This window comes from Ascidia mentula, chromosome 8 (assembly GCF_947561715.1).
Source record: "Ascidia mentula chromosome 8, kaAscMent1.1, whole genome shotgun sequence".
Lineage (NCBI taxonomy): Eukaryota > Metazoa > Chordata > Ascidiacea > Phlebobranchia > Ascidiidae > Ascidia > Ascidia mentula.
Genome location: NC_138573.1, coordinates 2310218 through 2335317, shown reverse-complemented (window position 1 = coordinate 2335317; position 25100 = coordinate 2310218). Strand labels below are relative to the sequence as shown.

Here is a 25100-nt window from a genome sequence, read left to right as displayed (position 1 = left end):
ATTCTGTATTACTGAACTATTCTTTCTGTCGTTTTTCTTTACCACACTCGTGAAATCACAGCGATATAAGCGATTTTATTTATTTGTTGGTTAATAGGAATTAAACGGGACGCCTTAAAAAGTGTCACATTCAACATCGTCATTATTGTGTTTATGTATAGGAATCACCCGCGTAACTCGCACTTAGAAAATATAACAAGCGTGGATAAAACGACTGCTGCATTTTGCAATTCTACAAAGCATATGTGATGCGGGAACACAAACAACAACAACAATAATAATAATAATAAAAACCCAGCACACCTCGCGTTGCTCGTAAACTCGTATCTGGGTTTATTTGAGGATCAATATGCCTTTGTTTTAAGCATTTAAATGAGCGACGGTAAAAGGGGGGGGGAGGATTGACTTTCAGATGAAAGTGCAAAACGGTGGTAATGCAAAGCACAACATAGAATGCATTTTTATTGCGAAATAAATTCGAACTCTGCACGATTCTTTTTAAGGCATAGCGAAAACCGCGTCGCCTACAAAACAAGCATTTTTGTATAGCGTGCATTGCAATACCGAACGGGACGCGATAACGAATAACACAAGAGCGAAAATTGGAATTTGCAAAACCAGTGATGAGCAAAATAACGTTATTTTAAGGCAATTTCATTCCAACGTACACACCAAGGCTGCACAGGAAAACGTGAACGACTTGAACAAAATTCGAAAAATGGCCTCATTTTCATCCACAGTAAGGAAATATCAGAATTGTTTATAAATAATAAGACGTTTATTTTCGAGTTGGTAACTTCGTATCTATTTTGTTACGCTAACACAACAGTGCGCATTGCAATGTCCGCTTAACCGCTGCGCAGACTCCGCTCGTTTCAATACGGTCAATAATAACTAGAAAGTGCCACCAAAATATTTTTGGAAACACTAGCCCATGTTGGGAACGCCGAAAAGCTTCGAGAAGCAGGTGTGGCAGTAGGGCTTTTCATTCTGTTCCTTGAACGTGCCTTTGTTGAGCTGCTTGAGGCAGAAAGCGCACACAAAGTGCTCGGGGTGGAATTTCTTGCCCATTGCAGTGATGCAGCGTCCTGTAGAAGAATGGCAATTATTTTACAGTATGAATTGACCAAACGAAATGATGTCATCCAAATACGTTGCATTTATTTAACAATTCATTCACAGGGTTTAAAAACGGAAGGTAAATCACTAGGTAAAATTATATGTTTGAACGCTTTGTGATCACAAATGCTTTGTGTTCAACTACAAACAAAATAGCCTTTACCAGTGATGGGTTTCTGGCATCCGGAACAGAGAGAACCACGAAGGAGGTGGTAGTGGATTTCGCAATAAGGTTGTCCGTCTGTCTCAAAGAAACTTCCATTTGTAAACGGAGCCAGACATTCCTGAGTAAACGTAATAAGTATTATAATAAATAAAAAGTTACCAAGCAAACAATAATAAATATGTAGGAATTTGATTAGTAAACATAATAACTTTTCAAGGGAAGTTCACATTTTGTTTACTTTTACAAAATTAAGCACCATGGCATTCAACGATGTGTAGATGTATAAGCTACCTATACAACTTTATACACGTAGGCAAATAATTTAAGGCTAGGGAATTATTGTAGGAATAAAAATCTTGCAACAAGTAGTTATTTGCACTGAATTTTCAACTCACCCTACAAACAAAGCACTCTGGGTGCCACTGTGCATTCAAAGCTGAGATGTAGTTTGAAAGAATAGGTTTGAGGCATCCACCACACTTGGGTGCGAACATGTTGTAGTAATCAGCGCGACAGTAGGGTTTCCCTTCAAACTCATGGAACCCTTCGTCACCGAAGAAGTTGCTGCACATGGCACAGAAGAAGTGTTCCGGATGCCACGTTTTGTTCAGTGCAGTGACACATTGCTGTCAACATAACGGACTGTTACTCACTGTGAAGTTTGATGTCAAATGCCTAAATTTAGTTTACAAATTACAAATTTTAAGGAAAAATAATAAGGCATCTTGCTAAATTTGAGCAATGACTGTACTGTTTAAAATTTCAGCACACCAAACCAAAGCATTGGCTTTGATATGTTTAGTAAAAATACAATTTAAACGACGCACTTAACAACGTTTTAATTCACAACCCTAGCAAGGAAATTACAAACCCACTCAATGAAGGTTGGACATAATTGCAGTTAATTTATGTCAAACTGGCAATCAAGCTGGCATTGTGTAGGTAGCAACATCAAACAGTTATTTTATGTCCAAAAAACAGTTGACAAATGCTGTCATTTCAGTGCGACATTTATCTTGCGTGTTATATGATTTTGGCATGAATTTTGACTAACTCATCATAACGGTTTTGGTAAGAATAAAAATTATTCAAGCATGACTTAACAAGTCACATGAATCCGTAAACTTGGTAATTTAAAACCTTGGAAATAAAGTCCCTCATAAAAGAATGGGTAAAAATGCAGTTGAGCACAGACTACAACACCTACAAAATTTGTTTTTACGCCAAATTTTCGCCACAGTTGGTTGTCTGAAATTTAAACAAGCTTGGTTGATTTTAAGCATTTTACAAAGGAACAATCCAGACAACAAGAAGAATAAAAGTTTCTATAAGTTGGTTGTCTATACTTACTCCAAGCACTGGTTTATTGCAGTAAGCGCATGTTGGTGAAAAGAGTTCATGATAGTCCTTCTCACAGTATGGTTTGCCTTCCCTCTCGAAAAAAGTTTTGGTCCCAATCTCGCTGTCGCACACAACACACACAAAGTGCTCTGGATGCCATACTTTGCCCAAGGCTGTTGTTACCTGTGCAACAAAGCCTAGTTGTGGTTCACTGTGGTTTATCGAAAAGTTCGGGGTCTGGCTGCAACTTCAATTACTGACAATGGGGCTTGTGTTCGTTGCAGCGCGGTTGCTATAGTAATCTTGTTACTTTTTGCAAAGATGAAATTTTTTCCTACACATAATAAGGTCCAAAAATAAACCTTAATTCAATTAAGTTGAAACAAAAATGACAAAACATGACAAAGACTCACTTTTCAATATGCCAAAAAGCACATTTGTTTAAAGTAGAAAACGGCAAGTCTAAGTATGCACATGCACTTGTATGCAACATGTCAAATAACACATCAATACACAAGGAGTAAACAACACAACATGTTTAAGAGAATGGGAGCAAGGAATGTTATGCTTCTAAAGAATGCACTACGTCAGGTAAAAAGCATGCCTTAATATTTACCATACCTCTCCCATAACAGGCTTTCCGCAAGCCCCACACGTTCCTTTTGAAGCCGGTACAATTCCCTGCTTCACCAAGTCTGTGTTCATACTGCTTAGCATGGCATCAAGGTCGTTGGCTGGAAAAAATAGAGAAGATTAGCTTTTTTGTATCCATGGATTTATGCCAGACGATAAGACACTCGCGGTATTCTGAATCCAAGTGTGTCCAAGATATTTTAATCTCTTGCATGTGGAAGTGGAATATGTTTTAATCTTGTAATATGCAAAAATCTATCATGTAAGTTGTAAAATTTTTTTACAAGAAGCACACACTCTTTTTGGTTTATCTTTTTAGAAATCAAATTTTAACTGTTCCCTACTGTTTGAGGTAATAACCACATAAGGTCATCCAGTCGGGCAGCCACATTTCGTGTGACCCAATTAAGGCGATGCCAAACACTCTTCACACAATTGCTGCCATTCACTGCAGGCTACAGCTGCCCAGTATAGAACGATCGTTCAAGAAGGTATGATTTCACTACTTGCTATATAAATAACTTGATTGACGACATCGAACACGGCTGGATTTTGTGCATGTTTGTTATGAATCAGAGTCTACCCCCGCACAGGAAATTATAATAACATGCATGAACTAAAGTTTGTATGCATTCAGAAACAGATCAGCTATAAATGGGAAATTATGCACAGATGCTCTATCCAATTTACAGAATAAAATACCGAAAATTGATAGTTAATAATGTCTTTTTATCCATGAATTTGTTAATAAGGTAATGTGCCAATGTACCATTATTGTCTTCAACTTTAGGCAGGAAAAAAATGTACAAAACTTTTTTTGTGGCAAACCAAAAACATGTGAAGCTTATCTGCCATTAATCAGCTAAGTTTTTGGCATGTTGCTATTTGAAGTCAGCCTGAAAACTGTAAACTTACTGCTGGCTTCCTGCTTGACGGGCGTAGCATGAACCATAACAGGTACTGCATGGGATCTTGTTTTATCGGGCTTTGCATACGGGGGATCACTCTTATCGCTGGCTATGCTTCCTGAATCCTAAAAATATGAATTTTTGGTTTAATTTTGTCATAGAATTAAAGGAAAAGTCACACTATATATGCAAACAACCTTTGGTTTATGATGATGATATTATATTTGATATTACTAGAGAGCAGAATGTTGTATATTCTTGGACAGTATAGACATGTAGTCATGGTATGAGGGAACCTGCTAAGTAATATTTCTTTGATAGTTGCCATTTGAACATATGTTTTTCTGAGACAATCGCATACGATATGCCGTTTTTGCTTCCGAAACACACAAAATATTGCATTTTTTATTGACTGCATTGAGGTAAAGGCAAAATCTACATCAGCAAGTCAAGAAATGTCAACCAGATAATGGGCAGGGTTTGTGAAATAAATTCTACCACACTCACTCTTTGATCAACTTGAAATCCAACAAGGGATGCCATCAGATCGTCAAGTTGCTGTGCAGCAGAGCATGCAGACACAGTGGGTGAACCACGATCATTAACTTTCTTCGGAGAATGGCTGTTGCTTCTGTATGAAAAACAACATAATTTAAATTTTCTTAAACTATAAATCAGACACAAAAAACTGTCTTGTTTGAAAGATATAAATAAGAGAAATAAACGATAAACAATTAACTGACCTACAAATTTGAAACAGATTTGCACACATATAATAATAAGTAATACTAACCCCTGTTGTCCCATTTAACAAAGCTGTTGCAAATTTAACTAGGTTCTCTAAAACACAGCAAAATTGGAGAGCTATATTATATGACAAAAGATATCACCAGCCCACTATATGATCCACTTTCTGACACATTCCCTAAACTGTTTTTTCTATGTGAGGTGATACTACTTTCACCCGACACCCACAGGACACTCATCCCAATCGAGGATTGGGAAGCGCTCATTAAAAGTGGGATTTCCGCTCTGGCAGGTCACAATACACACTTAATATGGTGTTTAACTCATGACGTCAGCACAAAAAAGTGTGACAAAAGGTATTGTAGATGTCGTGCAATCATTGCTTTTTTAAGGGCATCTTCCATACATACAGCTTACATTTGGGAAAAAAAGGAAATTTTAAACTGGCACAGGGGGATACAAAACAAGGCCGATGGTGGCAGTTATTATATTTGCTTCCTTTAAAAAGCAAAAATACTATTAACACTTGCTGAAAACAATAAATTAATCGGTCATTTCCTTGTGTTAGAATGAATTCACTTGAACAAACTTCTAATTTCATTATTTACATAAAAAAAAACTTTTGTAGAGCTTTATGAAACTCGAAATAAAGCAACTAACTTGTTTTATGGCTCAAATTAAGCATGTGATCACCCCAAAATAACAAAAAGAGCCCATACACCACCATTATATCATTGAGAAATGAAGTCATTCTGGCTTATGGTGTATTGCAGGATGATTTAGTGATATTATTATTAGCTCGTTTTCTTCTGCAATACAGGAATTGTCCATCAAACATTTAGTTTCTGTCCGATGGGAAAGAATTGATTGAATTTTTGCAGTGGGATTTTATTTGATCACTTTTCCTGCCCAGTAATTACAGTGCCCTGCCAACAAAATAAGTGCCACTTGCTGAGGTATGTTAATATTCTAGTCCCATCGTCAATCTGTCTGGGAGTCAAATTGTTTAGTTGCAACGTGGGAAGTAGTTCAGTATTTACTCCATACAAAGAACACAGGAAATGCACTCAAAGCAGTTGATGTTTAGGCTTAAGTGTGTGTGTTTGGTTCAACTCCCCAAATGCTTCCCATAGAAAACAAATGCAAACAAGGAACCCATAACATAAATATGAACTTCAAAAACAGGCCAAAAGTTTCACAAACTTACAATGAAGATGAATCGCTTTCCAGTTCTCCGAGAATATTGTCAATGTCGTCTTGTTTTTTTTTGGGAGGTGGTGTGATAGGTTTGGGCGGCACAGGCTCACTCGGAAATTGTGGTGTGGGTTCTGTTATAAATAAACAACAAATTAATAAACAAAATCACCTTTATTCTGAAACTGACCACACAAAATTCCTACAGTTATGACAGACATATGGCCTAAAAAGAAAATTTTGTTATCCCATGTCATTACACAAGTCACATCAAATGACAGCAAGAGTTACCGTTTAGCCACACCCCAAAAACAAACATTTTAAGATGGGTTTAACCACAATCTTAAAGCACTACATGACATTTTGCTTGACCCATCCTATCAGAGCAGCACGCGATCACTAACATATGTCTCCAATTTTAAATTAACCATTAAAAAAAATTGTTGTTTTAGCAATATGGGTCAAACATGCTGTACATACTTTTTCCAATGGCATCGTCTGTGCTGTAAAGGTCTTCCAGTAAAGAGTCCAATTCGCTTAAGTTACCCTCCAGGGCCGACATAGTTGCTGTTTTACTGTTGTCCTATGGACAAAAACATTATTAATTACATAAAAAAACGTCAAAGCACTATTTCTTTTGGACACCATTCGCTACTGAGTTCACTGTCGACATTACCTTTCTTCAAAAGCACACAACCCAGCTGCATTTCCTTCAACACACATTAATCACCAACCGACTTGAGTACAGATCGTTCGCAGAATAGTTACATAAACACGCCCTACAGGTGGGTTGAATAGGTTGTGCACTTAGTCGGTTGCATCGAACTACCGATGCAAAGACGAACCGATTCAAACCCGTCCAAGCATTTCCTGGTTTGCTATTGTTCGCGTTTATTCATTTAGAACTTCCTTGAATGCTACACTTGTCTCTATGCACTAGAGCTCGTAGTCTAGTTTTCATTTTTTTCGCTCTGACTAGCAAAGACAGTTGCTGTGCTTAAGTAACAAAGTAAACAATCAGTGCAAAATCTTTGAAATTGTCTAATAATTCCAGGGCTGGTATGAAGTAAAGAGAGAATTGTTGCCTGGACATACCATCGTACTTGCAAGGAAATTTGATAATCTTTAGGGCTTAAGGTGGAAAAAAACTTACTTGTGCGAGCTTGTCAGAGATGAACTCGTCATTGTGGTTGGCACTTTTTGGGCTGAAGTTGGTCGGTTGAGGAATGGTTGCTTGAAGATCTTGCAACAATGCATCTGAACATAGAAGAATAACAAGTTAAAAAAGTAAGTTAAAAACATACCTGTTTACTATTAGGACAAGGCTTTTTTGGTGAAATTTTGTCTCATTATATGATGCTGCGAGATACTATTTTCTTTGCATTATTAATATTTAATATGTTTAAGTGGAAACTAAAAGTACATGTCATATTTATAAGCAATTTACAAAAATGCAGAACCAGTGATTGAGGCTTTTCATATTTTTTGATACAACAAATTATAATTACCAGGAGGACGGAGACACATTTGTGTTAACACGATAAAAACAAAGTAACGTTACAGACACTTAGTATTGATCTGCGGAACAAGTGTTGAAGCACAGTTAGATGGGCTAATATCTCAATTGAAACATATCAAAGTATGACAGGATGCACACTAGTTCAATGCACACAAACTTGCAGGGGATGAATAGAGAGTCATCAACATATTTCCTTGCTTTCACAACATTTTGGACTGACAGACTGGCTTAACCAATGGTATTTTGCTATTTGTGGGCTATCTTGCCATACAGAAACGTATGGTATTCTGAAAACATTTTTTATTCCTAACTATCCCATAATAAAGCAAAAATAGTGGTCAGGTCAGGTGTATGATATGTCCGTTGCGTTTAACTGGCGAACGGACTCGATGACCTCGAGAAAAACGTGTATCGACCTCCCACCATTCATTAAAATCGCAAAGCAGTCTTTCTGTGAAACGACCGACGTACATCCAACGTTCGAAGAAGTGTGTGTGTTTCATAGTAATTGCGCGAGGAACATTAAGATGTTACAAATTCTTTACTTTATTTGTAACAGCGCAAAACCGCGCAAAGATGGCCTTATGGTGTGCGTGAGTTTTGGTTATTAATCTGTTGTAGAGAACTCCACAGTCCATTATGTGCGTCAGTTGATAATGAAATGTGATAAGCGCTGGCAAGGCATAATGCTAACTCAGCCAACGACGGTAGCGCCAGTCAAAATTGGTCTTAACGCCGCAACAACATGAGGTTGTAAAAACGAGCACAACGCATTCCCCGATCATTTGAAAGCATGCCCAATTAGGAACGAACGCCACACGCGACACGACAATGTCACTTAGACACTAAATGACGTCATTGCTCCTGTGACGTATGCAGTTGTGAGGGAGTCTTCCGTTTTCGTGCGTCGAGTCGTGGCCGATTGACCCAAAGTCCAGCACGAAAAGGGCCAGCGGTGCCAAAAATTTAAACGAGGTTGTATAGAGGTAATTGTAATGCCTGTCGACGCGTTATTTCACAATCGAAAAAATCTTAATCGAACGGAAAGACGGAAATTTTCTAGCTGCTTGACGTCACGACGGAAGCGCTTGGTAAGACAATAATTGTCCCACGCGTATTATGAGGTCATAAACACGCGCGTTAGCGTTTGAGCAGAGTCTGGTACTGGAGAGACATTTTTTAACGCCCCGTACAGACCAAACATATCGCATGGCAGTATCAGTATTGATTATTTGACTTTCCCCGTTTTTGCGAATCATTTCCCACATATGTTTCCCACTATTGGTCTGTGTACCCTGTTTACTGATAAATTGGTTATTTTACCCCGTATTTTTTACCCCCTTGAATGCCTTACGAGCAACAAAAGATTCCACGCTCGTGTGAAATTAACAATTCGCCGATAAACTCATCAAATTATTTAAATCGACCTGTAGTCCAAAACGATCTTTCTCAGTATCACAAGACCAATAAATAAACCTTTCCTTAAAGAGTCCCTTTCGCCAAAACGTACATCCGTAGGGGGTTACATGACATTTAAAGTCGGGGCTGTCTATGTTGCTGCCTCTGACTTTGCCTCTGTACGGGACACAGTGAGATTTCAAATGAGACCAACACAAGCTAAATGTTCGTCAGCTCTGCTCACCGATCAGACCACGTCTCCGCCGAACACATGCGTTTACGTCGTAGCGCAAAAAGGAGCATTTTCGTGCCAGAGCAGATTAGCAGCGAAAGGCCTTTTAAGGTTGAAAACCCGCCGGGCCCAAAGAGGCCATACCGCGCGCTCGCCCGAGCGTGACCGTCCGTCCATAATCAAAATACGGAGAAATTTTGCTCGGATGCATCTCAGTTACCTCGTCGTCAACCGGCCAGCCTAGTTGTGCGATAGTCATCTTTGTGCGGTATTCAATTCTGCTAATGCAAGGAAATGCACCATTTGTGATGATGGTGTGTTGCAACACACGTTTTAATTAACATTTTTTTAGAAAACTTATTAATTATGGGCCATTTATAAACTCCCCTTAAGATTCTTGTTGAAGATTTCACCCACATAACACTGGATAGGTGCTAATTGCTGACCATGTATACACATAATGTAGCAGTTCAATGAATACGGTCATGTGCAATGATAAACATTTCAATAAAAAATGTTGTTGCCATTTAGTGCTTGTCAGATGCAAATTTGCCACAACATCAACAGTTCCACTTAAACCAAGTGCCGCAATGAGACTGGAAAACCTTTTTGTCAGCACAACAATAAGTAGGATGCTTTGTAATACTGTTTGTCCAGTTGTCAAAGCCACAGCCCTAACCAAACAACAAAAGATCCCTGCTGGGATCTGAAAACTTTTCAAATGATGGAGAGCATACTTGGAATTTTTCGCTTTAATCAAGAAATGCTGGCAAAAGCCTTTCGTACAATGGACATTTATCAAAAACTTGTACACAAGACAACACACAAAATTCACTAACTACACATTATTAGAAAATTACCCATAGAGAGTTGACACACCAAAAAAAACAACATTAGGTTTACCAGTAAACCACAAAGAGAGTGTGGCCTGTTAGACCAACACCTACACGATAATTGATAACCAGCACTTAGTGCAAAAATCCTTTAATAAAAACCTTACCTAAATCATCCATTGTTGAAGATTTTCTTTTCCTTATTCCACAGTCCAGTAAGTGCAATGCGGCAATAAACAGGAAAAAAAGAATCAGATAAATGCCTACGTAGGTTGAAAACTGTTGATAAGAAGTATCACATTTAATAAATGTGCACTGACTGCAGGTAAATCCAATAGTGCAATGATACACATAAAGCACTGGTCCTTCTAAATTACAAGTTAGAGAGACAGATTTAACAGATAATTTATGACAAGCACAAATTCTGTAACAATACAATATGAAACAAAATGTATGTAAAAAAGAGGTGTAGCCCTATAATCATGGTTTGCTATTTAAAGTTGTACAAAGTATAACAACACAACAGGAATACTGTATTTAAACTAGTTATCTGGCTATGCTTTCTATAATTACATACACTAAAAGACATCTATTGTGTAATTGCTATCTTGGCAGGGCAACATAAGATGACAGTAAGTTACAACATTAACTTGTACCGGAAGAATATTATATCATCCATAATTTAAATACAGGTTTGCTGGGCATGCAAATAGTTTTAAGGGATATTATGATGTTGATACTATACATGAACATAACACACCAGTGCACTACTTTGAATTTGATACACCACCTAAACACAAAAAACTAATTAATGAAAATATACTGAGGTTACAAATATCAATATGTGGTATTGATAAACTGAAATGATCAAATTAGGCTATACACACACTTTGTAATAATAACTAACATTGTTAACTTTGCAACATCACGCACAAAAGTTTAACTTTCTTTTGGTATGACAAATATGTTGTTATGGTTAGTAGGCTATATAATCTGCCGCCTACGCCGGTCAACATAGAACAGAAAACATGGGCTTCATAGCTTAACTAAACAGGTCATACTGAAATAAACTTCTTATTCTAAATCTTCCGAAAATTATTAAACGTACTTCTCGAAATTCACGAAACTTTGCGAAATTTCCAGATCAAATTTCGCCACAGCAACCAGCACGCGGTTTTACGAAATGAGATTTTCCGTATTTGGCCTTTCCGCTCAGACTCGCTACCTCCTCTGTCAGTATGACACCCCCTTACGTCACAAATAAAGGTTTGTTGATCCTTCACGCATGACCGATAAAGTTGGTTACCGTAATCTTGTTGAATTATTTCAACTAAACTTCAAACTTCCCCGTTTGGGGGATTTGTATTAAATTTTTTTTTGTCAGAAACAAAACAACGCTAAATCTTTAAACTCAGTGAAAAATTTACAATTAAAATAAAATTGTGTAGTAAAGTACAGTAAGTTGCCAAGTAAAAATGCACAGTGACTGGAAAGTAAACTGGTATAAATCGAACAAAAAAGATAAAAAAAAACGTGCATCTGACGGGGTAACAAATGTTCATGTCATTTTAAGCCATTGGTATTTGTTCCTGAAAATTGAAAAGAGGTTTAAATTCATTACAAATATCCAGGAATGTCAATGTTTGGAAGCAAAATGTAATTAGTCTGACACTTACTCTTCATGAAAACACGAAACTATGAAAGAAAATAAACGTATTTACATTATTATGCTACAAACAAACGGCAAAATCTACAATTTATTCTCATTGCAACAACAAAAACGGGTTTTGCAAAACGCGTTCCACAATGACGACAGAAAAAGCATTGTTTTTGTGAACAGATACATGTTCAATTTTACAAATAACAGCACTGCATTGCACATTTTGTGGTGCAGTTGCATTGTTTAACAAACGTAAATAAATTTACTGTAAAGGAAGCCAGAAATTTTAGTTTCGTGGCAACAAAACTTACACACGCCAACAAATGCCGCCAAATTAAACTTGCATAGGGACAACCTTGGCTAAGGATCAAACATTTGAAGTTACTGACATGGCGTCACTGCTCTCTGACGCCTGCACCGGTACTTGTTGTAGAGAACGCATCGACAAATATTGACATCTGAGCGCTTGGTGTCCAACTTGTTGATGTGCGACAAGACACTCATTTGAGCAGTAACACGTGATGCCGCAATCCGGACAAGGTTTCCATTCGCTGGCCTGAGGAGAAATCAAACCTCTTGAAAGTTTATAATGCAGTTGCGATGCACACCACATGGTATACTTAAACGTCTCAGTTTGATACAAGTAGCCTACGACTGAACAAGCAGACAATATAAGTTACAAGCAGGAAACTCAAAAAGAGGGGCAGAATAATTTCGCCTAATAATGGCATCGTCAGTTTCTGTCTAATTCAAACATAAATTATATTCAACTTCATGCAAACCATACACGTTACACACTTATAATATTGATTATCACAACAAGATTAAAAGATAAAATTCATACCGTTGACTCCCTTCGCTTACAACCTTCGTTAGAACAATATCGCAACACCTTCTCACACAGCTCGGGGAGGGGGTCAAGTATGGAAGGGCAGAGTTTGGATGTGTCTAAAAATGTACATGGCAGATGGCTACGGTGACAATTGCGTGGGTCTTTTTGCCTGAAAATCACCAGCATGTCGTGATATTATAGCATTGCCAAAAATTTATATCTCCATAAGTTGATGATCTGCATTTGACCCCAAACTTACTAACGCAGGAACCAAACTGTCTCATAGTTACCAATGTTTTTCGTTTCATCGTTGTACAAAGTGAACCACAACCATTCGACCGCGTTCATGATAATCGGAGTGTTTGCGTCGATGCTCATACTAAAATGTGGATATACAAAAATCAAGCATATCGCATTGTGAGTATATATAAGTTACTTACCCCATATTAGAACCATGCAGCGTTAAGATTTTGGAGAGCTGGTATTTAAAGGCGAGTGCTTTCTTCTTTAGGAACTCGCACTTCTTGGGCCTGCAAGAAAGCAATCAATTTTACTTTGTTGAAATGAGGAAAAGTTGAACCTAATACTATTTCAAATGACAATATATAATGACCTTCTATTTAAATATGAACTACATGATGGTACTGAAGAATGTTTTCTTAAAAATAAACTGCGTTTTGCCACAAGGTCATATGTATTGTAATTTTATTTTGTAATTTTATATGTGAAGTTTCCACCTGTGTCACGCACAACAAGTGGCTTTGAAAAACAGGTGAATTTCAGGAATAGAATACTAAATTCTTGTTAATACCATTTCAGAACAGCGTGGACGAGAACGGTGAAAGAAAAAAGAAGAGCGCTGCTGCTAAAGCTCATACTGCGGTAGAAGCTTTCCGACTGGTGCCACACAGGGTCGCTGGGTGGCTTGTTCGTGTCCCACAGCAGAATCGAGTGGAAGAAGTATTGGAAGATCGAGTCTTGTACCTCTTCCGGCCACGTCGAAGACTGCTCGTTCGCGCACAACAGAGCCACAGCCTGTTACGTAGAAGTAATGAACGGTCAATTGCGCAATGCGGAAGTGACGAATTCAATGACGTAGTGCAGTTGGGCCAGTTTTTTGTTGACTAATGCGTTGCAACGTTTCAAAACGGTAAACCGGGTTTTTCGTTTATTTATAACCACCACGACATAATTTTGAAACATTTTACAATTTACACGATTTAGGGCAATCCCTTACGATTAGCCTCCGATAAGCGCAATATTTTAAACTGTCTCAGGCTTAAAACCGACCATTCACAAACCCAGAAAACTACATTTAAATGTCAACCACAATCGGATGGAATTATTCAATGAAAGCGCAGAGACAGTCGTAGGCGAATAATACGAAGCAACAACTCGCCTGCATGGCAATCGTTTGAAATTTGACGAAGTGCAAATGAAGGTTCGGGCGGGAAAACGTCGGACACTGGAGGCGCGCAAGACACACCTGCACGAACTTGAGTCTCATCAACTGGTCGTAAGGCTCCTTTATTCTGTTGGGAAAAACATACATTAACGTGGACAATACATGATAATAGTTATTGTGGATTAAATTATTTTCGTGTTGCTGCAGCACTGTGTTTTGGATTTTCTGACGTAGGTCTACGATCTACTATAGGTTAGCGATTTCCAAAGTGGGCTACGACACTAGTTCCAAGATAAATAATGGAGGGTTCCGTGAGCTAGTTTTAGTCAGAAACGTATGGATATGTCGGTTAAGCCTTTGGGCAACTAGAGCATGCGAACAAAGCCAGAAAGAATAAACACAACGATAATAGGTGAAAAACCGTTTGTATGTTTACTTGACGTATTGGGGTCCCTATGGTCAACTTAAATAACTTCCGGACAAAAATACTGTTGGGAAACACTGCATTACGCAAACGTGAGCATGTATAAACAATCAGTGTTATAGTTAGGATGAAAACTCACTTCTCGGCAAGCACCACGACCACCAATCGGTCAAGAACGCTAACGGCTGGGACCATATCGCACTGCAGGTCACCGTTTGCAACCATCGATACCAACATACGTACGAACCATGGCTGGCGAATCAAGATAATCTGCGCAAGTAAACGCCATGGAGCAACCGGCTTTAGATTTGCTACAACTAGTCCAATGTTGTTTCTTGAAATATCCATTTCGATATAACATTCAGCGGCAGTTTTTAAAGAAGTAGTTGCCTCATAGAAATAAAGTACTATTTAATCAGGTTATTTGGCTGATATATAAAGTAACACGATAACAAATAGCCTAAAGTCCCAATTATAGATTTTTTACCTTTTCGATTGCGTCGACACACAGCACATTGGTCAGGGCATCCAGGCATTTTTGGCGGATTATTGGCAGTTTCGGATGCTAAATAATGAAAGTGTTTGTTTTAAGGGCACGGTAAACTGACTTTTTATCACACAAAAATCTTAACGATTTGCATTTTACATGGGATGTGCGACGAACTGACTTTTGATCTATTCAATAGCTTTTGTATAAATATTATCAATATATATTTTTATTTTATTATAAATTACTTTCATCATTGAAAAGATCACGGGGAGTCCCCCATTTTCCACAATGTCCCAACACAAGACGTGAAGAGCTTGTCTGAAGGTCGTGCCGCAGTACTGGTTGCTGGTACCTGTTGCAAATATCGTATTGCGTTTTCGCCTTCGTAATCCTATATGTCAAATGTGATTCTTGAAAAAGAAATCAGGTTCATCTGGACCTGACTTGACTTCAGCCGTGTCGTGAACGCCTATTTGCTACAGTTACGTATTGTATGTCTACTTCTGGCAGTGGCAGAGTCAGTGCGTCAATTAGGCAAACTAACAAAAAGGCAACGCATCCATCCTCTGGGAGGTGGGAGCCACAGAATAAATATGGGTTTATTTTGTTTAACTCAAATTAATATAAACCTATATTTATACATATGCCTTCTACATGTTGGACCAGCGTAGTAAATTCAGAATAGCGAATTAAGTGCATGCAAAATGATTTCTTAGCTCACCCAACTTGGTGAAGCCGTTCTTTCGTATGTCTCGGGGCGAATGGTTAAGCTGCAGATCTCGGAAAGTGCAGGCAGATACCGAACCGTGGTACAAGGCGAACATCAGTTGACTCAAATTGAAAATCGCTTCTGCTTGCTGCAAAACTGACAAATGTATTGTTTTTTAAAAAAAGATTCTTTGAGTGAAAGTGATTGAAGCGGCAATCATTTACCTAAAAGCTAAACAAATTCTTTTTTTTTTGAGAAAACAAAGTTTTTTAGGACTGTCTCATACTTAAGTTGGGTTGGAGCAAGCACCAATATGATACATGGTGAAAAATACCTATGACAGGCAGTGCGCTGGTGTGTCCATGGTCTTGCATATCGTCGCTCCACAAAAACGGGAGGCCCTGTCTGTCCTGCGAAAACGTTTTAGAAAATGAGGTTTATTTCAAAAAAGAAAATTGTTAAAGTTATGTTAGGCTAATAGTTGTTGATCGTGACATATAAGTTGCACAACAGAAAAATTTGCAATGCATTCCAAATACTTTCCTTTGGAACAATAAACGAATCTTCCTTTTTTTATGGCTTTTAGTGTGGTCCAGTACCACAAACAAAACTTTTCAGGAAATACCGTTTTTTATTGCGTCATAAACAAGTAAAAGACATAAACCAACTTTTGCAGTTAGTGCAGAGATGAGTCTTTGAGAATCGAATGTGTCGAGTTGTGGAAATGAGGCCCATTCGTTAAAATTCACGCAGTCCCTCGCATGGCCTTTGCCAGGAGACATGCCGCTGCGTAATAAAGTACCGCCAACCTAAGAAACAAATAAGATAACTTCGTTAATTGGCAAGATAAAAGCAAGGCTTTACATGGTGTCTAAAACATCAGATCAGTTGGTATTTTTGTCTTGTAACAAATATTATGCAGTTTCTTTATTGTTGGCATTGCCACCCAGTGGCTATTATGCCCACTTTTCTTATGGCCAAAACATTTTTTAAAGTTCATTCACTGATGAACAGTCGTGCCTACCTTTTCAACTTTTGACACGGTTTTAACTGGAAATGCAATAATTGCTAAAAACAAACAATACATATTCACCGAGTTTAAAAAGCAAAACAACGCTGAAAATCTAGTCACGTACTCACCATTTTTTGCTTTTCTTTCTGCAGTTGCCGAGATTTTGCAGCCAAATTTTATGAGCAACAACTTTTCCACTTTGTACAGTGTTATTAATTTAAATCTCATTGTTTTCATGATAGTTATGTCACACAGAAGAAAACAAACAATCACGATCAGCTGTTTGGTCACATGACTTTGTTGTGAAAAAGTTACATTTCTATGAATGTTCGTAACAAGTAATTCACTTGAATTGCATTAATAGTGAAAAATAACGTTAAACATTGCTGAAGAACAATTTACCATTTTTGTGTGCGTCTTTAAACGACTGCATTATTACACAAAAGATATCATGCAAAGTGAGTCATGTGATCAAAACAAGTGTGGCGTCATAATTGCGTGATGTCGCGTCACTTACAGTTTGCGCAGGGCGATGGTTGCTTTGCTGTCTTTAGCCTCTTTGTTTACCTTAAACTTGTAATAACGTACAAGAGATGAAATTAAGTCGACATATGAGGTTACAATTCGCTACAGAAGGTGTTTCGTTTATTGAAATGCTGATAAAGGTTCATTTTTTGATATGTAAGCGCAATGTTTACGTTTTAAAGATCAGGTGTACTGTCGAAAATCTGGCTTTTAAACACTTTAAACATACTTTTAGCCTGGACACTAAATATGTTGGTGTTTTGTGCTTTTTTTATGATTGCATGTAGTGTAATTAAACAGTTTTGTTTGTAAATTGTACTCAACTTCCTTACACCATTTGACAGAGTTACTTTAGGTTGACAACAAAACAAAAGAGACTAAGTTACTAAAAGAGTTTGTCCTCTTTCTGTTTATTTTTGTATCTTTCGTCTCAGTATGGAAGCTTCTGTGTATTTGTGGGATCGCCAACTTGTGGAAAATTACCGTGCCAACAAAGACAATAGATTTGTAAGAAATGCTCATATATACAGTAAATTAACTTTCAAATTAATCAGGTATTGTTCAAGATGAACAGCAACAAATCGCATTAAAAACATGTTGCAGTTGTGTGGTCTTTACTTATTATATATTTTTGCAGATTGTCTTCAAGCAAGATGGAGTATTTGTGCATTTTTATAATCCAGCCAATGATGACGACAAAATTATAGCAGGAGTTTTAAGCATTGTAGAAGAGGTACGCCCCATAGTTTTAAAGAATTGTAACAAAACCTACATCAATGTTTATTGATTAGTTTGCTTCCATTTTGGAACGCCACACCTTTATGGTTGCAAGTGTTTTAAGTTCAGACGCACTAGTCAGTAAGACAAAGAAACGATTTGTAAATTTTCTGAAATTTGATTGCAGGAAAATAAGCACCTGATGGAATGGAAGCCTGTTGAACCAAACCCAGCAGTAACAGACATTGGAGACGACCAGGACACACAGGTATTGAGTGGATCTTCCAGCGCTGTGGTTGGAACTGAAGTGCAAGAATGGTAAGTTTTGTTTTGCTGTTGCCTTGGACAGGTTAGCAAATAAGAAAATTGTACATTTTGATTAGTTTATATCATTCAAAAATATCAGTTTTATATGTATATATATGTTAAAAAAATTTTGGTACTGTGTGTTTTATGTGTTGCACAAAAGCTGTTTGTTTTTGCGTTGTTACATTCCGAAGTTTCCCATTAAGGTTATGAAATGCAAATACCGCAATTTTTTTTATAAATTGTATACAGTTTCAAAATTTGAGTTTCATTGATTTGGGTTTCCTTTTTTGCCAATTTTTTTGAAATTTTCTTCTGCTAGTGCAACTGGCCAGGAGATCACTTCTGAAATGAGATGCCCTACTTCTTCAAACAAGGATAAAGAGTCTTCAGACCCTGACTGGACTGTTGTGAATGGTAGCAGCGCACACTCCAAGAGCAATTCAGTTGGTAATGAGTCATTCGAGCTTGCTATGGACCCCATTCCTTCTTCCACTTCATCACCAGAGACCACTGTCCCCAATTATGAGTTTTCAGTCCAATTACAGGAGATTCGATACATTAAGAGGTGAGAGTGTTACTGGTATGGTAGGTTCGATATAGGTAGGGTTAGTTCACGCAACTACAGTAACAAGATATTCTGGAAAAACTGCTACATCTATTGGTGTTTATTGGGTACGCTTTGATTGCATCTTGTGGCCCCAAATCAAGTTTAAATGATTGTTTGATAAATGAAACATGTTTTATTTTCTTGTTTGTGGAAGTAAAACACAATTTTCAAACACAAGCAGTTTTTATGAGCTGCACAATGTTGCTGTTTTGAATCACCATCATATGTATTTACAATCAGGTCCAATAAAGGAGTGGGTTGGCCTTACATAGTGGTTGAAATGCGAGATGGAGGAACTCTTCCAACTCTGCATTTTCACCACAAAGGATGCAAGAAGTTCTTAAAGGTTCTCGAGACATATGTGCCCACTGCTGCGTGAGTATTATTTCATCCTGTGTTGGTAAAAGTGTCCATACAGGTGCAGCATGCTCATGAGGTTTTATATGATTCTTTACTTTGAAGATTAACAATATAAAACAAAACTTTGTGTTGTACTAAAGCTCTGTTTTAAACAATACGTTCTATTCAGATCTACTAAACATCCAAGAACCATTGAAATTCTGCAAGACAACCCAAATGCGTTGGCACAATCATTTGACGAACTAAACTTGTTTAGCAACGAGACACATGGTCAGCCACATCAGGCAACCTTGGCAAGAAAGCTGATGCAGGTTACCTATGGCATAAGCATAACTAAATTTTCAGCATGAAGCTTTGATGGAATCAAGTGTTTTTTTTGTTTTTTTGTACTGTTTAAAATTTGTTTATTATGAACAGAACACTGTGATGTCATTATCGTTTGTCATAAGATACATTACAAACTGTGACATTAAATGAATGAATCATTGGTTAGACACTTGTTTTTTAAACAACTACTAAATATGACTTATGTAGGATGTTCCACCGGTGCCAACATTTTAGTATATATGGGATAAAGTTGTTAGCTTTGCTTTGTTGTATGCTTTGTTCTGCTGCCAATAACAAGGGTTGTAATTTTCAGGATCCAGTGACAACAGCTTTCAGTGGCTTTTCGAAAGTCACCAACTTTCTACAGGACTTCCTGAACCCTGCTGAGACAATGCAACAGACCCGTCCCATGCATGAGCGGGCAACCATTATTAACGAAGAGGCCACTGAAGCAGTTGGGACAGGTCGGATCCAGATAAAACCAGATGACACTTCTGGCGGTTTTGAACTCATAACATGTGTGAGTAAAATTCTGTTGGTGGCAACATCTTTAACCAATCTGTACACCTGTTCTGGATTAAGGCGCTGCTGGCTTTTAGGCAAACTGGGAAAGTGGCCTGAAAGTATGCATACTTTGCACTCACCAATAATTAAAGGTCAAGGTTTTGAAGGAGATAACCTTTACATTTCGAGGTCCCATTACCCTCTTTAATCCTGAACCAATGTTGTTAAGTGATTTAGGTGGCCTTGTTTTTGACTGGCCCCAAGGCATGTTGCCTAATGGTTAATCTGGCACTGCTGCACACATGTGTTGGAAACATGTTTTGGTTAACAGCATTAAATTTCAATGGTCTTTACAGGCACAACTTGGCCCACGCTGTGATCCTCTGAGAGGTCCTGCTTTGAATGTTGAGATGTGGAACAACCATAAGGATGAAGAAGGAAGGATTCTGGATTCTGATGGAATCAAACATGCTATTTTTAGAGGGGTGAGTGAGTATGCATTCACTATAGGTTGTAGATGAAGGGTTGGCAAACTCATAGAACGAAATTATCAAACATTTGATAAAGAAAGGGTTTTCAGGCTGCAGTTTATGACACTAATTTCTACCAACCCCTGATGGGGTATGGCCATAGTTTGCGCTTATCTGGTGTAGAATGTGCTTGCATTTGACCAATTAACCAATGTAGGAAAGAAAACATTGCTATCTTAACAAAGACTACTGTGTTTGGTAGGAATATGTTTAAAACTGGCCATTTTTACCTACAGGGTGTGGAACCAGTTCTCAGAAGGGAAGTTTGGAAATACCTGCTCGGATATTTTGACTGGAACATGACACAAGCGGAGATTAAAGCTTACAAAAGGGACAAAGAGTAAGTGTCAGTTGGTAATTGGTTGTACTTAGTTTTGATAATTTGACTCTCGGACGCCAGTCATCAGCATATAAGAGCAAACAACCCAATGGCACATAGTTAAACTTGCACAGCTGTGTGTTGAGTCAATGTTTGTTATAATTCTCTTTTGGAAATTCCAATGTTTAATCAGCGGCAAAGATGTACATGGCTTTCTGCAACATTTAAACTATGGGTTTGGCAATACAACTAAAGGTCACTGTTATTGTGAAATTCTCAAATACAAAATCGTTGGTATCAGTCCGTACTGTCAAGTTGGCGTATATAGTTGAACTTACAGTGAATTTGGCTATGTAATGGATGCGTTGTTGTTAGGGACGAATATTACAAGATGAAGCTGCAGTGGAAATCGATCAGTCCGGACCAGGAGAGTAGGTTTTCCGCGATCAGGTGGGTCTGGATTGTTTGCTGTATGACGATGCAACTTTACATCACATGATGTGATACATGTTAGAAAATACAGTGTGGCTTATATCTTAAATCGAAACATTACCTCTGTTTATTTTGTGGCGCAACTACCAGCATTGTATATGTATATTTAACTTGCGTAAACGAGTAACTTCTGTCATTGTAGTGGTGCGACACATTACCATGATGAAGCCTGGTTAAATAGCAGGGGAAACGTCGGTGAATAAAAGTATACGCTTAATTGTGCCAGAAGAACAGATTAATTGAAATTACTTAAAGCTTGCCTCAGAAATGTCTGCCTTTCTTTTAATGTAAAACTGAAAATGTGTTTTTTTCTTTGAAACTCAGGGACAACAAATGTTTGATCGAGAAAGACGTGGCACGAACTGACAGAACCAGAACTTTCTACGAGGGAAACGAGAACGTCAGCCTGAAACTACTCAACGACATTCTCATGACATACGTCATGTACAACTTTGATCTTGGTACAATCGTCTGACTTTTGACTAACTCTTAGTTGTTAAAATATTGTAAACTGACGTTGAGATTTACTCGTTAACGCTAGTAGTGTGTAGCCCCCGGTTGGTCATAATTTTCATCAAATTGCTGTGATAGAATTGATGAAGCAACAAGCCCCTTACATCATATGTGGACGTATATGGTCTTGAACTGAATTCCCTTGATTTGGCATTCTTTTCAGTTCGTAGACATATAAGACTGATACGGCACGTTTAATATTTATATGGTCTTGGTAATTTTTTGCTCGTTGCCAGGTAATGTTTATGACTAACGTTGTGTAGGGATATTCGATCTAACAATCAGCAAACTAATATTACGTTGATTTTTTTTCAGGATATGTGCAAGGTATGAGCGACCTTCTATCGCCCATACTGGAAATACTCGCGAGTGAGGTTGACGCCTTTTGGTGTTTTGTCGGTTTCATGAATATCGTGGTGAGTGGGACCTTGGGTTTTTTTATTTCCCGGAAAAATATTTATGAAAAATGTCCGAAATACGAATTTTTTTTCGGACATTTACCAAGTGTATTTAAATAAACAAAGGGGTAATTTTTGTTCAATTGTCTTTGTTGCCTTTTGTTGTTAAAATAATTGTTACTCGGCCTCTGTTTCCACGATTGCTTGTCGTGGTTTTCGGTTTCAATTTCGACTTTGACGTCACAATGCCTGCAATAAAGCCAGCGTTCTTCCTACATTTGCAAATGTCTCTGATCTCTTACCGAGATTAGGCGAAAGATCAAGACATCCAGAAACATTTTTTGAACTTTCAACAATCGCTCGGCGCATCTACGCTTTGAAGATGTGCCTCGAGATTCGGAAATGTTAGATATCGACGCACAATGCGGTATTGTGACGACACAACAGTTAAAGAGCGCTGCGTGAATCTTACTCTGGCGGCGAAGATCGCTCACAGAATCTCAGAACCCAAACTTTTGTTATTTTTAGCGTTAACTTCCTGCACTTTATCTACAATTTTCGCGTTTTTGTCTATGTTGTTCCATTTCGATTTACAAACGATTGCAACCAAATTGAGTTGTTTTTATTTGGTAGACGCTAAACTTGTCTTTTAAATATTCTCAACACAATTGTTAGGGCGCTCCTAACAATCTGTGTGTCAAGCAAGAAAAATTGTCTTCCATTTTATAGCAACACAACTTCGACGTGAACCAGATGGGAATGAAACGACAGCTCAAAGATCTCCGTGCTCTCATCCAGTTTTTCGACCCCAAGTTTTGGGATCATTTGGTGGAGAAGGAATCGTCAAACCTCTATTTCTGCTTCCGGTGGCTTCTCATTCGGTTTAAGAGAGAATTTTCCTTCGAGGATGTCCAAACACTTTGGGAGGTGAAATGCATTGCTGTTAAATATATACGGTCTCTGTTGATGTATGAACAGTCGTGCGTTGTCTAATGGCTACCCATTTTACAAAAAAATCGATGTACCAGGTTAGATTCTATCCTATTTTTGATACACCAGGTGACGAGTTGTAAAATGTACGTCGAGCATTGCTGTCTTGTACAATGCTGTATATGCCTTAAATTTCGATTTTACCGTGCCGTCTGTTGTGGTTTGACATTATACAAATTTTTGATACGCCAAGTTACTTTCCTTTCCGGCGTGTGAACCTTTTTTTGATACACCAGGTAACGTGGACTGGACTTCCATGTCCGAACTATCACCTCCTCATTTGCCTGGCGCTCCTCGACACAGAAAAACAAAAGTTGATGCAACCCGAGTGCGGGTTCACCGAGATGTTGAAGGTGGGTTATAGACGGACTTCGTGTATATCTTAAACCCTAATATTGCATGGAGCAAAGGCTTTGTATTTAACTTGCTCCAGTAAGATGGTAGTATAAAGTTGTTGGCGTAACCGACTGGACGTAAACGAAACATTTTATCGACAATGTTAAAAACTGCTGGTTGTTTTTTCATCACTGTTGACGACACAGAAGTGATTGAAACATTTGGTTTTGGTTGCGTTTATTAACAGCAGCTTTATAATATAGGCGACCATTCGCTCCAGCTTTGTCAACAAATAACAAATTATTTCCGAACTTCTAAAGGTTTATTGTTTTTCTCTCCGTTGTGTTCACATTAACCAAATTAAAAAATCGCCCGCTAGACGTCGCTAAAGTACTAATTTGTGTGCATCCGCAGCACGTGAACGACCTGTCGGGAAGCATCGACCTTGAAGCGACCTTGAGCAAGGCGGAAGGCCTCTATTTACAGCTTGCCACGTGCGAGCGAGATCTTCCATCCAGTGTGAGGGATATACTGGGTTTCCAGGGCAACGCGAAGTAATTTTGAACCGGTTTGAACTTCTTAATCGCGTTGAACGCTGACCTCGGTCCGGAACACCATGAAGCACTTCGCTTGATCAGCACAAGTTCGTAGTGGTTTATGGGAATAGTCTCGACCCGGGGCCCGGTGGTTGTTGTTGGCAATCGCATCGATTTACATTGGTAGACTATCCATATTTTAAATTTATGAAGTAACTCAATGCGTTAAAATATGTATTTCAAAAAAAACGCCCGTACTCACTTTTATTATTTTTGCCGAGTCAGCGTTACGTCACTCGATGATGCTGCAAACGCACTTGTGCTGGTTTTGGTGGCCGCAAAATTGTTTGCGTTTTTGTCTTCACACTGTTTTTGCTGTTTTAATTTTAAAAAACCCAACACGTATGTTTTGTTCAGGGCAAAACCACACACGCATTTTGCGCCGACTCGCGTTATCATGATTTAAATACGAATATTTAGGGCTGTTAAGTGTACAAAACATGCTTTACCAAAGTCTTTCCCCTTTTCACCTAGTTCGGTGATACTACTATAGAAAATGTGACGGTTGCCAATCTGGTCGCCCTTTAATTTTAGTTATTCTGCGCTTTTTTTCCAGTGTTCTGTACTATTCTTGACGCTTTTTTGGTCATTTTTCTGGTACCGCGTTACCCGCACATAGGACTGTTGCCCTACCGAGCACGTGACTGTTTAAATTCAACAAAAAGCGTTGGCCCCCCTTCTTCGAGCATATACCCTCTATTGTTGGCGGGACACTTGGTTCGTTGTTCCCCTGCTTTCTGCCCGTTCTTTTTCCAAATATTTTAACGGCTGTCGCCCCCCTTAGCAAGTTTCACTTTGTACGTGTATATTGTCAGCATTTCGTTCTACCTTAACTTTCTTTCCTGTCCGGTTGCAATCGCTCGGTTTCCGCCTCCAAGTTATATAATATCGTGTATATCTGAGTTTTCAGTTGTTTGTGTGATAAATTCCATGGACAGCCTTACAAAGAAACAAA

At 38.3% G+C, this 25100-nt stretch overlaps 3 protein-coding genes across 5 annotated transcripts; 1 reads left to right on the top strand and 2 right to left on the bottom strand.

Moving 5' to 3' along the window:
- Window positions 1-62: 62 nt before the first annotated feature.
- On the bottom strand, window positions 63-10365 carry LOC145911618 (paxillin-like). Of its 3 annotated transcripts, none has more exons than XM_082999015.1 (11): window positions 10258-10365; window positions 7262-7365; window positions 6589-6691; window positions 6122-6242; window positions 4675-4798; window positions 4175-4292; window positions 3248-3360; window positions 2636-2809; window positions 1681-1911; window positions 1283-1403; window positions 63-1088 (listed from the first exon to the last, which is right to left on the bottom strand). In XM_082999015.1, exons 1-11 carry the CDS (start codon window positions 10268-10270, stop codon window positions 928-930), a joined length of 1383 nt encoding a protein of 460 aa, XP_082855141.1. In that variant the 5' UTR covers window positions 10271-10365; the 3' UTR covers window positions 63-927. The 3 variants fall into 3 exon arrangements, with proteins under 3 accessions (XP_082855141.1, XP_082855140.1, XP_082855142.1); XM_082999014.1 differs by lacking the exon at window positions 10258-10365 and adding an exon at window positions 7617-7688; XM_082999016.1 differs by lacking the exons at window positions 7262-7365; window positions 10258-10365 and adding an exon at window positions 6785-6942.
- A 1752-nt stretch (window positions 10366-12117) lies between these two features.
- LOC145910745 (uncharacterized) lies at window positions 12118-16859 on the bottom strand. Its single transcript, XM_082997944.1, has 14 exons — window positions 16751-16859; window positions 16635-16678; window positions 16279-16419; window positions 15945-16020; window positions 15623-15766; window positions 15147-15253; window positions 14899-14976; window positions 14551-14681; window positions 13982-14114; window positions 13394-13617; window positions 13023-13112; window positions 12873-12961; window positions 12595-12698; window positions 12118-12306 (listed from the first exon to the last, which is right to left on the bottom strand). Exons 1-14 carry the CDS (start codon window positions 16857-16859, stop codon window positions 12118-12120), a joined length of 1659 nt encoding a protein of 552 aa, XP_082854070.1.
- A 636-nt stretch (window positions 16860-17495) lies between these two features.
- On the top strand, window positions 17496-25100 carry LOC145911616 (TBC1 domain family member 17-like). Its single transcript, XM_082999012.1, has 15 exons — window positions 17496-17654; window positions 17785-17880; window positions 18052-18182; window positions 18493-18738; window positions 19021-19155; window positions 19310-19451; window positions 19781-19987; window positions 20328-20456; window positions 20738-20841; window positions 21196-21270; window positions 21637-21773; window positions 22141-22241; window positions 22953-23150; window positions 23450-23566; window positions 23964-25100. Exons 1-15 carry the CDS (start codon window positions 17583-17585, stop codon window positions 24105-24107), a joined length of 2034 nt encoding a protein of 677 aa, XP_082855138.1. The 5' UTR covers window positions 17496-17582; the 3' UTR covers window positions 24108-25100.